At 29.3% G+C, this 14148-nt stretch overlaps 4 protein-coding genes and 1 long non-coding RNA gene across 13 annotated transcripts; 2 read left to right on the top strand and 3 right to left on the bottom strand.

Annotated features, from left to right (window-relative positions):
• Positions 1 to 39: 39 nt before the first annotated feature.
• On the bottom strand, positions 40 to 6055 carry LOC100741065 (DNA (cytosine-5)-methyltransferase PliMCI). Its single transcript, XM_003489034.4, has 15 exons — positions 5693 to 6055; positions 5042 to 5612; positions 4584 to 4947; positions 4178 to 4504; positions 3955 to 4107; positions 3401 to 3860; positions 2720 to 3331; positions 2312 to 2638; positions 2090 to 2241; positions 1679 to 2013; positions 1499 to 1610; positions 1235 to 1384; positions 981 to 1147; positions 646 to 886; positions 40 to 582 (listed from the first exon to the last, which is right to left on the bottom strand). Exons 1-15 carry the CDS (start codon positions 5811 to 5813, stop codon positions 349 to 351), a joined length of 4326 nt encoding a protein of 1441 aa, XP_003489082.1. The 5' UTR covers positions 5814 to 6055; the 3' UTR covers positions 40 to 348.
• Positions 6056 to 6845: 790 nt separating this feature from the next.
• On the top strand, positions 6846 to 7237 carry LOC100740983. Its single transcript, XM_012385043.3, has one exon. The coding sequence runs from the start codon at positions 6894 to 6896 to the stop codon at positions 7137 to 7139; it is 246 nt and encodes an 81-aa protein (XP_012240466.1). The 5' UTR covers positions 6846 to 6893; the 3' UTR covers positions 7140 to 7237.
• A 251-nt stretch (positions 7238 to 7488) lies between these two features.
• LOC112212764 lies at positions 7489 to 7976 on the bottom strand. Its single transcript, XR_004461605.1, has 2 exons — positions 7837 to 7976; positions 7489 to 7562 (listed from the first exon to the last, which is right to left on the bottom strand). It is a non-coding gene; the product is annotated as an uncharacterized LOC112212764 (long non-coding RNA).
• Positions 7977 to 7997: 21 nt separating this feature from the next.
• On the top strand, positions 7998 to 11815 carry LOC100740864 (major facilitator superfamily domain-containing protein 8). 2 transcript variants are annotated; one of them, XM_024367233.2, is made up of 10 exons: positions 7998 to 8536; positions 8815 to 8980; positions 9061 to 9208; positions 9279 to 9468; positions 9602 to 9690; positions 9762 to 9981; positions 10092 to 10191; positions 10256 to 10390; positions 10458 to 10567; positions 10653 to 11815. In XM_024367233.2, the coding sequence occupies exons 2-10, from the start codon at positions 8949 to 8951 to the stop codon at positions 11144 to 11146; spliced, it is 1518 nt and encodes a 505-aa protein (XP_024223001.1). In that variant the 5' UTR covers positions 7998 to 8536; positions 8815 to 8948; the 3' UTR covers positions 11147 to 11815. The 2 variants fall into 2 exon arrangements, with proteins under 2 accessions (XP_024223001.1, XP_003489081.1); XM_003489033.4 differs by having other exon boundaries at positions 7999 to 8536; positions 9279 to 9522.
• Positions 11816 to 12337: 522 nt separating this feature from the next.
• LOC100740741 (zinc finger C4H2 domain-containing protein) lies at positions 12338 to 14031 on the bottom strand. 8 transcript variants are annotated; one of them, XM_033320405.1, is made up of 5 exons: positions 13893 to 14031; positions 13229 to 13400; positions 12974 to 13155; positions 12675 to 12899; positions 12338 to 12472 (listed from the first exon to the last, which is right to left on the bottom strand). In XM_033320405.1, the coding sequence occupies exons 1-5, from the start codon at positions 13967 to 13969 to the stop codon at positions 12343 to 12345; spliced, it is 786 nt and encodes a 261-aa protein (XP_033176296.1). In that variant the 5' UTR covers positions 13970 to 14031; the 3' UTR covers positions 12338 to 12342. The 8 variants fall into 8 exon arrangements, with proteins under 8 accessions (XP_033176296.1, XP_033176297.1, XP_033176298.1 ...); XM_033320406.1 differs by having other exon boundaries at positions 12684 to 12899; positions 13893 to 13994; XM_033320407.1 differs by having other exon boundaries at positions 12675 to 12884; positions 13893 to 13984.
• Positions 14032 to 14148: the final 117 nt, after the last annotated feature.

The following is a 14148-nucleotide window of genomic DNA, read 5'->3' as shown; positions in this document are numbered from 1 at the left end:
GATACAATATATACATATGACGTAATAAAATCACAAATGTTTTTTTTATATAAAATGGCTTTTAATACATACAAAGTCTTAAATATATTGAGAAATATTTTGATAAGTTAACTTAAAATACTGCTATCTATTCTCGGAAATTATTTTGTATATAGAAATAAACGTAGTATTCTTGCGACTAATATTACATAACAAATATGCATCACAATACTTTTGGTTATGTAACTAGTAAAAACATCCACATATTTTTACTGAACACATGCGGATAAATTTATATAGATAAAAGAAAATTTGTAACTTAGTATGCTATTATTAATTTTTATAAAGATTAAATTTATAATATTCTTATCAATCTTGAAAATCTTCCACCTTTTTTTCTATATGATCGGCATCGTCATCTTCGAGGCATTTTCTAATTTCGAAACCCAAAGCAGCACCCAATGGTGGTGGAACTGCGTTACCAATTTGACGATGTTTATCAAGTATATTTCCGTAAAAGCGAAAAGTGTCCGGGAAACCTTGTGATCTAGCACACTCTCTTACACTGACAACTCTGGTTTGTTCCGGATGTAGGACACGGCCCTATGCATAAACGATAGAATTAAATATTTAAGAATAAAATTTTAAAAGTGACATAATACGTACCTGTTTACCCATAGGTTCAGGATTAGTGATGGTAGTACCGAAAAATCCATCCCATTCTAATCTACCGTATAAGCCTGCCCAATGATTATGACGTCTTCCAGTATGAGGTAAACACCACGGGATCAAAGTATTATACTGTCTAGCCATTGGATCACACATCTTTCCCGCGCAACAACTACATACGCCACGATGTGCTCCAGTAGAACTCTTACCTGCTTTCTTATCATGATACAGATATTCTCTGCAATATATAACAAAGAAAGAATAAGTTATTTATTCTTTAAATTAATCATTCTGTTCTAATATCTAAAAAATTATAAATAAAAGTTATTTACAGTTTTTTTGAGTATGTTCCATCACTTAAACGCACTGCGATATTTGGCAAATCTCGCCAATCAGATCCACTCGCAGTCGGAATATGTGCTATGCGCGCTTCAACTAGTGGAGCCATATCTTTGCAAATATGGTCTCTCAATATTGCATCTGGTTCTTTAGGTCTCACCTGTAAACAAACATAAGGAAAATTATATAAGAAAAGTTATGTTAATATTAATAATGCTATATTAGCAGTTACTGTTATTTTGTTTACTTTTCTTTGAAAGTGGGATATTGGCTCATCGCTATAAGCCATTTCTTCCGTATTCCATCCATTCCGGATATTAGGTAAATCAGACATTGCATCACGAACACTAATCGTTCTATATGGTGCTGACTCTATCCAATCACAATTTGATGAATACTATTAAAAAGACATAAAATATGTTATCGAACTTAGGCAAATGTATTAATAAATACATTAGGTAGACGATTTAATTAATTAAATTTATGTAGACATTAATACTAATTTAATTACTTTTTTATTATCAACAATGACGCTTAGTTGGCAAGCCCGTTTGCTAAATACATGGGTTGGTTCAGGGTATTTTGGAAGTACTTCTCCAGGTGCAGCAGCTAATATTATTAATCTAGAAACAAATGAATAAAGAATATATATGCCAAAACAATTAATCGATATAATTTAAATGTTATATACCTCCTTCTTGTTTGCGGAATACCGTAGTTTCCAGCTTGCAGAATACCAAATGTACATTGGTAACCCATTCGTACAAGGCACCTTAACGTTAATTTGAGTACCATACTTCTTTTAAAAGATACAAAGTTTCTAACATTTTCCATAATAAAGAATTTTGGTCTATAGTAATCGCAATAAGACAAACATGATGCAACTAAAGAATTTTTAAATAACGAATATTGCCGTGAATTAAAACGATTCATGCCACTAAAACCTTGGCAAGGTGGACCACCACATAATAATTCTACTTCCCCTTTCTGAGGTAAACGTTGTCCATTATTATCGCAAAGGTCGCCCTACAAAAGATAGAAATATATTTTATATTATATATATCGTATTTTTTTATAATTTTGCATTGTTAGTTAAACTTACTTTCATAACTTTCGATAAAAGTACATTGCAATCTTCACAAAATACTGTTGTATTAGGATTATTGAGTCGATATGCACATGCAGCTGGTTCGTCTCTTTCAATTGCCCATTGGTTATCAACAATACCAGCTTGTCGTAATCCTTCAGATAATCCTATAATGCAATTTCAATTTTAGGAAATTTTCAGCACCTCATGCAATTAAATTTTAAGGGTTATACTAACCACCACAGCCAGCAAAAACATCTAACGTTTTTAACTTTCTTATCACCTTACAATAACCTATAGGTTTATCAACTATTTTCTTATTACTATTCTCTACTTTTTTACTTTTGCACTTTGCTTTTCCTTTCCCTTTCCCAATCACAGATTTTCCAATATTCATAGCATAGTATGGTGGATCAACAAACGTCTTTTCTAAGGCGTTATATGCTTGAGAAAAATAAAAACGATTTGGACCAGCAGCAGTCCATTCTTCTACAGACTGATCTAAATTTTCTGAATACGCCAGATAACATTTTCCGGCTACATCCGAAAATTTAACATCACAAACTGAAATTTTTTAGTTAAAAAATATGTTAATTGACTTATATTAATTTATATAATTTCTGAATTTTTTAAGTAATATTTTACCTTCTTCACTCCAATATACCGTATTGAGATCAACTTGTTGCATTAATGTGAGTCCTTTATGTGTGTTTTCTGGTCGATACAACTTATTTATTTTAATCCATATATCAGATGATGCAACCAATTTATTATTAGTGGTTGCATAGATTGAATTTATGTATCCAATATGAAATGGTTCTGGTGTATCATAATTAGATCCTTTCACATGGTCTGATGATTTGCGATAATATTCGGGATACATATCTTCATCTACTTTCCCTTTCTTTACTTTGGGAGAAATATGATACGTCGATGTAAATTTATACTTTATAGCCGCTGGCATTAAAAATACAGTAGAACCAACTCTAAATTCTTCGCCCTTATATTTTGCCATACTGTATGTCACTTCCTTGCTGCTCTTCTCTTCTTCCCTATTAAAGACTTTTGGTGTGTAATAACATTGCAATGTAGTAAAACGTACACAGGCAGGACAAAAACGATGACTGATTTCTTTCCGTGGGCATTCAGGATCTGAAGCACAATCCTCAAAACGAGCTGTTTCTGGAGTATATTTTTTTTGATAAAAGAATGTCTTCCCATCTTTATTTTGTATTTCATCTTCTGGCAATACATTTCCTGAAATATAATCAACTAATGTCTAAAATTTATCATTATATATTCCTTGAGAGTAGATAATATAAATACCTAGTTCATTCCAATTTTTTGGGCAAGTTTTATAAATGACAGTAGCTTTGGATTTAACTGAAGTGAATGGAACATTGTCACATTCATCAAGTAAAAACAATTCTAAAGGATCTGATGTTTCACCAAGTACAGTGTCACTACCTCTTCTGAACCAGTTAGCATGACATAGTTTTGCACCATTTTTATCTTCCCACATATAAATGACCTTAGCTATTTGTAATGGTACAGTAGGATCATTTGATTCAATTAAAACACAATCATTTCCTTTTATTTCTTCATCAACAACTATGACAGAGTTATAAAATGTTCTTCGTCCATCGTCTATGATTGGCTCTCCCACCCACGTAATTTCTTTCTCTACGTGTTTAAATTCTTTCAAAATCATTTTTTGAGTAATCTTTACATTTTCTACTAATGTATCATTAAAATCGTCATCTTCTTGGTCTGAATCATCTGCTTCCTACAATTAATTAATAAGTATTTAATACGTATATTTTACAAAAGAAAATGTTCTATATTAATGCCATTATTAAAATATTATTAAAATATCTTACCTGTATAGCCATATTTGGACATCTTCTTCTGTTGCAAGCTTGCTTACTTCTTCCAGATCCACCAAATTTAATCATATCTTTGCAAGCTGTACAAATTCCACAATCTGGCTGCTGGCAAGTTTCACATACCCCACACCTATGTCTTTTAGGTCCCTATAACAATATATTATACATAGTATATATACATATAACATTATTTATTATAAGAATCTTGATTACATACCGATACTTCTTTGTCATTATTTGTAGCTATTTGATCAGAGAAAAATGTTTCAAACATATTATTGACTAATTTTGTAGTCGTAGCTTTCGTCCAAGTGACTTTTTTATTTTTTGTATCTCTAGATTGCGTTCTGCGTAGCGCAATCCTCTTATTTAATGTTACACCAGCAAGAGTTACTAACGCACGCATACACGGGCTTGTAATTAATAAAGGATCTTCTGGTCTTGCTGATGCATCAAAAGAAATAACTTGATCACAAATGAATTGTGCATACCGTAACAAAGAATCTTCTGTAAATCTAGCCAATCCTTTTGGTGGAACTATCGTCTAAAAAATATGTTTTGATAAAAGTTAATACATCAAAATGTGAAATATCTTATGTTAAAAAAAGTGAAAAAATTTTTACCTGCAGTTTATTCAATAAATCTTCATATGTAGGGTTTATTTCATCTAATAAAAACTCTATAACTATTTTGCTCATGTAAATTTTTTCTTTTACAGAATCCATAAATGGTGCATATGGCTCAGCAGGTTCCATCAGTATATATTCTGCAAATGCTGTGGTGAATCCCACAAGTGCCAATTCTCCACCATCAAATCCTGACACCCACCATTCATTTATTGGTCCCATGTCTTTTGTAGGCACACCTCCTTCTGGACATGAGTTTTCTTCATAAATAGGTTTCATATAACCAGAAAAATAAAGCACCACATTCTTTTCAATTAGACCAGTATCAAAAGAACATAAATGACCATTCTTATCATATACACTATAAAAAGAAAAAAGAAGACAACATACATAAAATGAAATTTAATTAAGAGAAAATAGATTTATGTAATTTTTCTATTATAAGGAATGCCTACCAGAAGTGAGTCAATTTATTTTGTGGCCTTTCGTCACTTTCATGAACCATAGCTTCTTCTCCTGTGAATAAAGATAATCTAGGATCTGTTAATGCAATCATTTCTTCTACTGCACCATTAGGATGCCCTGGATATATTTTTATATCTATGCTTGTTAACTTTTGACAACAATAATCACATTTTTGATGTACATTGACAGGTTTCTGGGGCAATATTTTGGATTCTTCTATATTCGTTGTATCGTTATTCTCAGTTTTAATTTTCTTTAGGATGTTCTCAGCTTCATCACTTGAATCTGATTGTTTTTGCTTTACTACTAAATCAGTATTACCATCACATATTATTTCTTCTTTTTCTATTAACATAGGAGATTTTGCTTCGAACTCTTCACTTTCATTACTTTTTCTTTTAACACATTTTTTTGACTGGGACCTTTGTTGTGGTGATGGATGTTTAATCACATCTGCATTAATTTTATTCAAATCAGATGTGGGATCTATACTAATATACTTCCCACTACGTAGTTTTTTCCTATCGTTACCATTTTCTTGAAGTATCATAGCGTCAGTCACTGATGAATATAAATTAAATTTAACCCTTATGGTTCAAACTACAAACTATGTATTTTTGTAAATTATTTTTATTTCTTACCTGTGCCCTTATTTTCTTCGATAACTCGACTATTTAAGGATATTTCTCCCCCATCATTTTCATCCTGTATTTGTTTCTCTATCTCGTAACTTTCTGCCTTTGGTATAATAGCGGATATCATATTGTATAAAATCGATTATTTTTATCGAATTTTTCTACAGAAGTTATTACTCTTAAAAAAAATACGAACTTCTTATATTTATGTCCAAATAAATGCGCTAGGAATGTATTTGTACCTTAAAAAATAATTACAAATGAACACGTTTTCTCGTTCTTTCAATGTATAGCGTACTACAAAATTCAGCTGAATAGCATACATATAACTATAAGTTAGGACACAACGCTGACGGTTGTACCGCCAAAATCTTTTAAGCCTAGTTCACATGAGAATACCATGTTTGATGCCATATCGATATGTATATACATAGAAACGCTTTATTTTCATTTGTTTTATGTATTTATTATTTATTATTATTAAATTAAAATTTTATTTTATTAAATTTTATTTTTATTAAATATAAATCTTATGTTTCATTATATTCATTAATATGTTTTAATATTCATACTTTATATTTAGTTCGAATAAATTATCCTTTACTTATTTAAAAGCCGTATTATATTTTGAAAGATGATTTATTAATTATATAATTCAATATATTTATTTTATACGTAAAAATAGCAAACATACTCAAATTTTAGAAATAATTATATTTACTAAAAAATATAAATGTTATTTATAAAAGCATCATGTCTCACAGATGATGTAATCGATGTAAAATTGCAATTTCTGTCTGTGAATATAAATATAACCTATAAAACGACATTAGATCTTGGAGTTTTGAATTTGTACGAAGTGACGAGTACACAGTCAAAATTTTAAATTAAATAAACATAAGAAAGGTAATAATAATAATAGATATATAGAATTGCGTAACATAGAAAATTTTAAAATACATATTGAAAACTAATATTTCCGTTGCATAAACAGAACAAAAAAATTTGCGTATTGTAAGCTATTTATAGACATCAAGCAATGAAGAATTTTAGATAAACCAAATTTACTTTTATTTTCAAAATTATGATAATATTTTTGGTTAATATTTTTTAATATTGACATTTTTGTATATCTTAAAACTGTTTAATTATTTTACAGCTATATACTATTGTTGTTATCAAATTTACATAAACAAAAGGAGATGCTATGGGAGAAAAAAACCTAACTGATGAACAAAAAAAATTTTTAGAAGAATGTGAAGAGGAATTTAAAGATCGATACACTGAGAAAGATACAGAATTTATGAAAATTAAAAATATGGAATTAAAAAAGCCACCCATTGCTGACCCCTGGTATCCTAGAAATAAGAGATATAACAATGATAGAGATGAACGTCGATATTGTGGTAGACATTATTCTAATCATCGCTATAAAGCTCGTCACAGATCATAATTATTGAAGTTATAAATAAATTCCTACAAATATCTGTTCTATAAATTTCTATAATTGACTGTAATCATTTATTGGATAATAAAATATTTAAACACATAGATATAGGTTTAATAATATAAATAATATAAGTTTGTACATAATTTCTTCATAAAAACATTAGTACTTTTTTTTTACATTATAATATAATTTTTATTAATTATTGTACAATTTAATTTTTAGGAGAAACTAATTTGATGCATGTTGCGTAAAATAATCCAAAATAAAATTAGGTAGTTTATAGTTGAACCAAATGAACATCTTATTACAATTACATATACTGTGCACTTTTATATTAAATTTTACTTTTTAATTTAAATGCTGTCTTTAATGGAGTGAAATTAAATTTGACATCATATTATCATGATGACCTGATTCCAATGAATACTGAAATAAAAGAAAAATAGAAATTAACTATTTCTTTTTAAAAAATAACCTATTTGAGATATAATCTAAAAAATTATTTGTCATAAAAGTCACGAGATAGATGTCAAATTGTTAGAAACTTCTCATGATGTATAATCTAATTCAATAAATAATTTTAATTATCCAATCATCAATTTTTCTATTGTAAAATGATAAAGCATCTAACGTACATATTTATAATGCAGGACTAATGCAATAAGACTACAAAATACATATTTGCATAACACGTACATACAAATATAGGTACATATTTACAAGATGAAGATGAAATATTATACAGCAAAGAATGTAGCACTTATGTAGCAATATAAATTTATATATATATATACTACATGTTCATATATGTATACATGTATTAAATGAGCAATCAGCTGTTATATTAGTAGGTTTGAAACACGTGTTCTTTTTATCTTCGACAGATATCATTAAACGTAATTGAACAAAGAAGAGAGACATGTGGATATGTCACGAGTTAACTATCCATTTTTAGAGATATATGTGTGGAATTGAAGCAAAGGTTGATAGTTAGAAAGTAGTCGCTTCGAAACGTGATTAGTGATTAATATTCATATGTAAATGAAAAGCGTATGCTCCACAATCCATGATAATAAGTGAATCAATTGAGCGTTCGTTTGCATTCGTCTATACATTAATCTAACTTGTTGTAGCACTACATTGTTTGGTATATGAGAGAGGACATGAATAAATTCAACAAACACTGGCGATGACGTCGGACAAACTTTTTTTGAGCCTACAGTGATGAATTTAGCCTGTTTGTAATATTCTCAAGTGACATGCGTGTGCGCAAATTTTTAAAAGGAAGTAGCACGCGCAAAATCCTGTGTTCTACTATCTTTTATTTTTGATATATCGAAAATGTTCATTTAAAATCCAATAAAAGCATAATTTAGTAGTTCAGTTATTCATTGAATAGAGTAAGTAACATTTCTTGTTCTTTATGTATTTTTGAGAAGGTAAATCATTTTATATCCATAAAATATTTTTAAATACCTTTTCGGCAAGATAAAATTGGAATGTTTAAAAAGAATGTCACAATGCTTTTTTTTTATAACAAGTATTTTCCAATATAAATACAAATGATATAAATGCGATTTATTTGTTTTTGACAAAAGTTTAATGATGTGAGAGGGGACATATGTATTATCTTTAACAACAAAATATATATTTAAAATTATATATTATCATTTCTTAGGTTTGTAACATTATTATTGAAGTCAGCTAACGTTAAAAAGATTGTGAGAAATTAATATTTATATTTATACTAAATTTATAATTGTAAAAAGAGAGTGTGCTTCATTGTTTTATGCAAATTTTATATGACTTTTAATGGAGTGGTGTAGGAAATTACTTCACAAAAGGTATCATATAAAAGTACATTAAAATTCTGAAATATTTAATTACTTTGATATATTGATATATTAATATTTTATTTTGGCAGAAATATTATTCCTGTGGATGATGAGTTGGAAACTGTTGATGAAAGAAAAGAGCGATGGAGAAGCATCTATGCAATTTATTTTACTATGTTTCTTATGTCGCTTGGATTCAGTATTATACTCACAGGAGTATGGCCATATCTTGATAAAGTAAGTATGATAAAGATATAATAAAAATGAACTTTGGTATGTAAAATATTATTATGGATTAATGTTGTAGTTGGATAAAGATGCTGGTAAAGAGTTCATGGGATATGTAGTTGCAGCAAATCCTTTGGGACAAATGTTATTCTCTCCTTTAGTAGGATGGTGGGGAGATAGAAGGGGATCTATAAGACTTCCACTTTTATCAACATTAGCTCTATTTACATTTGCATCAGGATTATATAGTGTCCTTGAGATTGTACCAGGTGATCAAAAAATATACATGATAGCTGCTAGATTCTTGGTTGGAGTTAGCTCTGGTTAGCAGTTTATTTAATTTTAATATCACCAGTTAAAAAAGAATTGTTGATATTTGTTTATATAATATGATGTTTTTAGCTAATATCGCAGTAGCTCGATCTTATCTCTCAGCAGCTACAAAATTTGTAGAAAGAACACATGCTGTTTCAATGGTGTCTCTAGCTCAGGTAATGTGATTTAACATTTCCTCATATGTGTTAATAGAATTTTATATACAGCTTGTTTTAAAATGTGATAGGTGTTAGGATTTGTAGTAGGTCCTGGTTTGCAAGCTGCAGTTACACCTCTTGGAGAAAAGGGCGTATATTTTATAAATGTACCTATTAATATGTATACTATGACTGGTTGGATAAATGTTATAATGGGAATCCTTAATTTTGCTTTATTCCTTCCATGGAATTTCACAGAACATCGAATTGCTATTCGCGAGGCAATGAGAAATGAAGGAAAACAAACTGGTAAATGTATTTAAATTAAATAATACTCTAATTAAATAGATATGTTAATATTTTAATATTAGATATGTTAATATGTTAATAACATTGAAACATTCATCTATTAATTACAGAAGAAGAAACCCTGAAGTCTATAAAACCAGACATTCTGGCAGCAGTGACATTAATATGTGCTTTTTTTGTTTTAGTATTTAATTTTGTCCTCCTTGAAACGTAAGTACAATTTCAAAATATAAAATCTTTTTATGTCATATTTTATACTCTTATTTCTTTATAGACTTGGTACTTCTTTAACTATGGATCAATTTGCATGGTCGAAAACGGAATCTCTATATTATATGGGTCTACTAATGAGTATTGGAGCTATTATGTCATGCATTACATTTGTTATGATCGAACCTTTATGCAAAAGGTATCAATTTTTTGTGGAGATATGTTGCAGGAAAATGACTCCTTATTTATTTCTTAAATATTTTCAGATTTAATGAACGTAAGGTAATGTTGTGGGGTGGATTTTTGTTTATGGTAATAGGAAGAATTTTATATATTCCATGGGGGCCAGACCCTCCGAAAATTGCTGATTACGGACGTATGTACAGAAATAAACAGAGCATCTCATTTATATTCTATATAATATTTAAATTTAGAGACATTAAAATTATTTTATTTTATAGCATTTAACAACATTACAAAAGATGCCGATGGTATAGACATCGTAGGATGTCCACATACTCAAGAATGGTGTACCTATACACCGCAACTTACCGTCACACAGTTTTTCATTGGGTACGGATTCACTACTATAGGATATCCATTAGGTGTCACTTTAATACAAACTATCTTCAGTAAAGTATTAGGACCTCGTCCTCAAGGAGTTTGGATGGGATTTATGACAGGTGCTGGATGTGCTTCTCGTGTGTTAGGTCCAATATTTGTTAGTGTAATTTATACTCGTTTTGGAACATATCATACGTTTGGTGTTACTGGTTTAACATTGATAATATGTATGATATGGTTACAAATTGTAAACGAACGGTTGGTTCCGCCAAAGGTAATAATTCCATCAAAAGACGCGGAAATTCCATTAGTTCACTTCAAATCTAATGATGCTCAAGGATCAAATGATTCACATAAAAATAACAAAAATGAGGGATGTGATAAAGTGTAGTGAGTACTACACTCTAAGTTCGATTTTATTTTTTTCGAGCTTATATACATAACATATGGCTGCCATTAAGAGTTTAATATAAATGCAATTATGATATTACGAAATGCAAGTATATTTTTTATGGATATTTACAGGTTTCTTAAAATACATATTTTATATACATAAATATGTAGGTAACAATGAAAGAATATAACCAGGGTCGTGTAGTTTTTAGAATAATATAATGTAATAATGAACTTGTTCAGTTTTAGAGTCAATCTTATAAAGTAAAATTACAAAATGAAAATGATATATAATACAATATGATAAAAAAAAAAAAATTCTACAACACTTATTACGATTTTATGATATGATTCAATACATGAAAATTATACAAGTATACACACGCAAGTATATTTTTTATGGAAAAATTTGTTTAAAAATATTGTGCATAGTTTTTAAATTTATATGAATATACCTATCATAATAACATAGAAAGACTGATATTTAGCTCAATTTATATAAAAATAAGGGTGCAATTAAATTTAACAGTTACAAATGTTTTTCACAGAATAATCTGGATTTGTAAGTACTTACCATAAATAATTGAATGATGTTTTGTACTACAGTTGAATAAACTCAGTGAGTATTATGAATGAAAAAAGTTGGATAAGGTTACAAATTAAAAAAGAATTATAAATTTTTGCATTAAAATAATTGTAGTTAGTGAAGTACGTTTTACTAAAACGTTTTAATAAATGTATATATATTTGCTAAAATAATTATATAAAACGACGTGTGCAATAAAGGATGCGCCTAAAGTAATATGTGTTTGTATTTGAAGAAATGATCTTTGCATCAATTACTGTTTTATAAAAATGAATATAAAAAACTAATTAAAATCTTAAGAAACGTGCAGATTTATTTGTATATCTTATTGATGGTAAAAATTATTTAATTATGGTCGCGAAAATTCAGTGCCTTACAACTGGTTGATACAAATATTATAAAAATCAAAAATGAATTTCTAAGAAAAGTTAAAAACATTACTATAAATACATACATTTTGCAAACACTTTTATATACTTTGCATGGATGCATGTTTTTATAGTAGTCAAACTATTTTAAGTTATAAAAAAAGCATTAACACATACCCTTAGAATTATGTGATAGAAATGCTTGATGGTTCATAGTATAAATAACACTTATAAATATAATTAGTCTTTTTTCTTTGGCTTCTTGGGATTACGTGATCGCGACTTAGCTTTACAAAGGGGACAGATTGGTGCATTTCTATGAATTTGTTGGTGACATGATAAACATGATTTCATAGGGGGTGGTTGTTGCCTAAAAGCAAAGACACAAAACATAAAAGCTAATATACTACTATATATAGTATATTTTAATGTATCGTAACATATAGAGCACTTTTGTTATTTGTCACTGTCAATAAAATTTTTATAAAGTTAAGTATATTGGATACAACTAACTTAGTTGGCTAATGTGACTTATGTATTATATAGAAATATAATATAAAATTGCGATATACCAGTGGTACCTGAATGTTGGAGCAGGTGGGCCTGGGGCTGGTGGCAATGGTCTTGGTTCTGGCTTACTTGGACCTTGAAGAGGTTGAGGAGCAAGGAAAGGTGTGGAACCACCTGGGTGACCAGGATGGTGCAGAGTAAGAGGGGGTAATAAATCTTCTCCCCTTACTTCGACCCTCCATTCTGCTTTTTGCATTGGACGGTCAAAGTAGCTATGAACAAACAATCTTTGTTATAATAATTATAATAGTTTAATAATTCAATTCAAGACAGCTTATATTTATTTCACATTTCAACTTACTCTGGTGAAATGAGATCAGATTCTGTTTCATATAATTCTGGTAACCTTTCCAATCCTAAAAATTCCCTACGCATACGATCAATATCATGTTTTAGAGGTTGATAATCGTTATTATGGATTAATTTTGCTGTCTCTCTTGCTTTATTTCTAGCTTCTTCTGCTTGTTTAATAACAGCTTCCATCTACCATAGTTACATAAATAATTACACCTATAATCTAAAACCAAGATATTGTTAGATCTATGTTTCATCATACCGCATTTATATCCGCATGTATTTGACGTAATTCTTCGACATGTGCCATTTTTTCTTGCATAAGAAGATCCATTTCTTGTTTATACTCCAGCAAACACTTTTCTTCTTGTTCAGTTTGTTCTACTTCTTGCAAGATTCTTTGCTTCATCTTTTCCAATTGGAGTGTTTTCGACCTAACAAAGTACACAAAATATTTAGAAGTTTTGTTTTAGAAAAAAATAAATTGAATCGTATTACAGTTCACTATAGTGACGTTGCACAAAGGCACGTTAAACTTTTCGGATTGTTTAAAACATTTCATCGTCTTTAAAGAAAGACTTTGTATATGCAAATTCGTATATGTACTTGATGTCTTTCAATGCTTCCAGTTTTGCGAAAATGACCGTAGTTTCGGTGGCTGACATTGTTAAATGTTTCCCGATACTTTTGTTTAGACAAGCCTGTCAAACGAAAGATAGCTTGTTTATCAAATAAATGCAGCGAGTTCAGAAGCCAAATTCCTTTTGTCAAGGCATTACGGGCGAGATATTTAAAATATAATTATAGGAATCTTATATGCACAGAACTTTCATTGAGAAACGAACGAAATCGTCGGACTTGCAATTATGTATTTTCCAGAATTAACTAATATCATTGACATTCAACACAATGAATATAATTCATACCATAAATTACAATGACAGGCATCTCTTGATAGATCAGAAACAACAAATTCTAAGATGCAGTCGAATGCGCGCGCCATATAGCGCTATATCGACGAACTAAAAAAGAGCGGTTCATTTTGAAACAAAGTATCATGTCAGATAGATAGATCCAAGAACGCTTCTCTGTAATCTGATAAGGATAACTTATGGAAATCGTATATGAAAGTATGTCTAAGTTTAAGATACGTACGATGATTAAAAATTATCAACTATGATC

Source organism: Bombus impatiens, unplaced genomic scaffold, assembly GCF_000188095.3.
Source record: "Bombus impatiens unplaced genomic scaffold, BIMP_2.2 scf_0317, whole genome shotgun sequence".
NCBI classification, from domain to species: Eukaryota; Metazoa; Arthropoda; class Insecta; order Hymenoptera; family Apidae; genus Bombus; species Bombus impatiens.
The sequence above is the reverse complement of the archived record's forward strand: the minus strand, read 5'-3'. Positions and strand labels throughout refer to the sequence as shown.

Excerpts from the sequence above, each read along its gene's own strand:
- LOC100740741 (XM_033320405.1), bottom strand. The coding sequence starts at position 13,969 with ATGGCGCGCGCATTCGACTGCATCTTAGAATTTGTTGTTTCTGATCTA. Across the intron at positions 13,401-13,892 it reads GCCTGTCATTGTAATTTATG|GTCGAAAACACTCCAATTGG; the intron begins GTATGAATTATA and ends GTACTTTGTTAG. Across the intron at positions 13,156-13,228 it reads TACATGCGGATATAAATGCG|ATGGAAGCTGTTATTAAACA; the intron begins GTATGATGAAAC and ends TAACTATGGTAG.
- LOC100740864 (XM_003489033.4), top strand. The coding sequence starts at position 8,949 with ATGGAGTGGTGTAGGAAATTACTTCACAAAAG. Across the intron at positions 9,982-10,091 it reads AAATGAAGGAAAACAAACTG|AAGAAGAAACCCTGAAGTCT; the intron begins GTAAATGTATTT and ends TATTAATTACAG. Across the intron at positions 10,568-10,652 it reads GAAAATTGCTGATTACGGAC|CATTTAACAACATTACAAAA; the intron begins GTATGTACAGAA and ends TTTATTTTATAG.
- LOC100740983 (XM_012385043.3), top strand. The coding sequence starts at position 6,894 with ATGGGAGAAAAAAACCTAACTGATGAACAAAAAAAATTTTTAGAAGAA.
- LOC100741065 (XM_003489034.4), bottom strand. The coding sequence starts at position 5,813 with ATGATATCCGCTATTATACCAAAGGCAGAAAGTTACGAGATAGAGAAA. Across the intron at positions 3,861-3,954 it reads GTCCAAATATGGCTATACAG|GAAGCAGATGATTCAGACCA; the intron begins GTAAGATATTTT and ends AATTAATTGTAG. Across the intron at positions 887-980 it reads GGAACATACTCAAAAAAACT|AGAATATCTGTATCATGATA; the intron begins GTAAATAACTTT and ends TATATATTGCAG.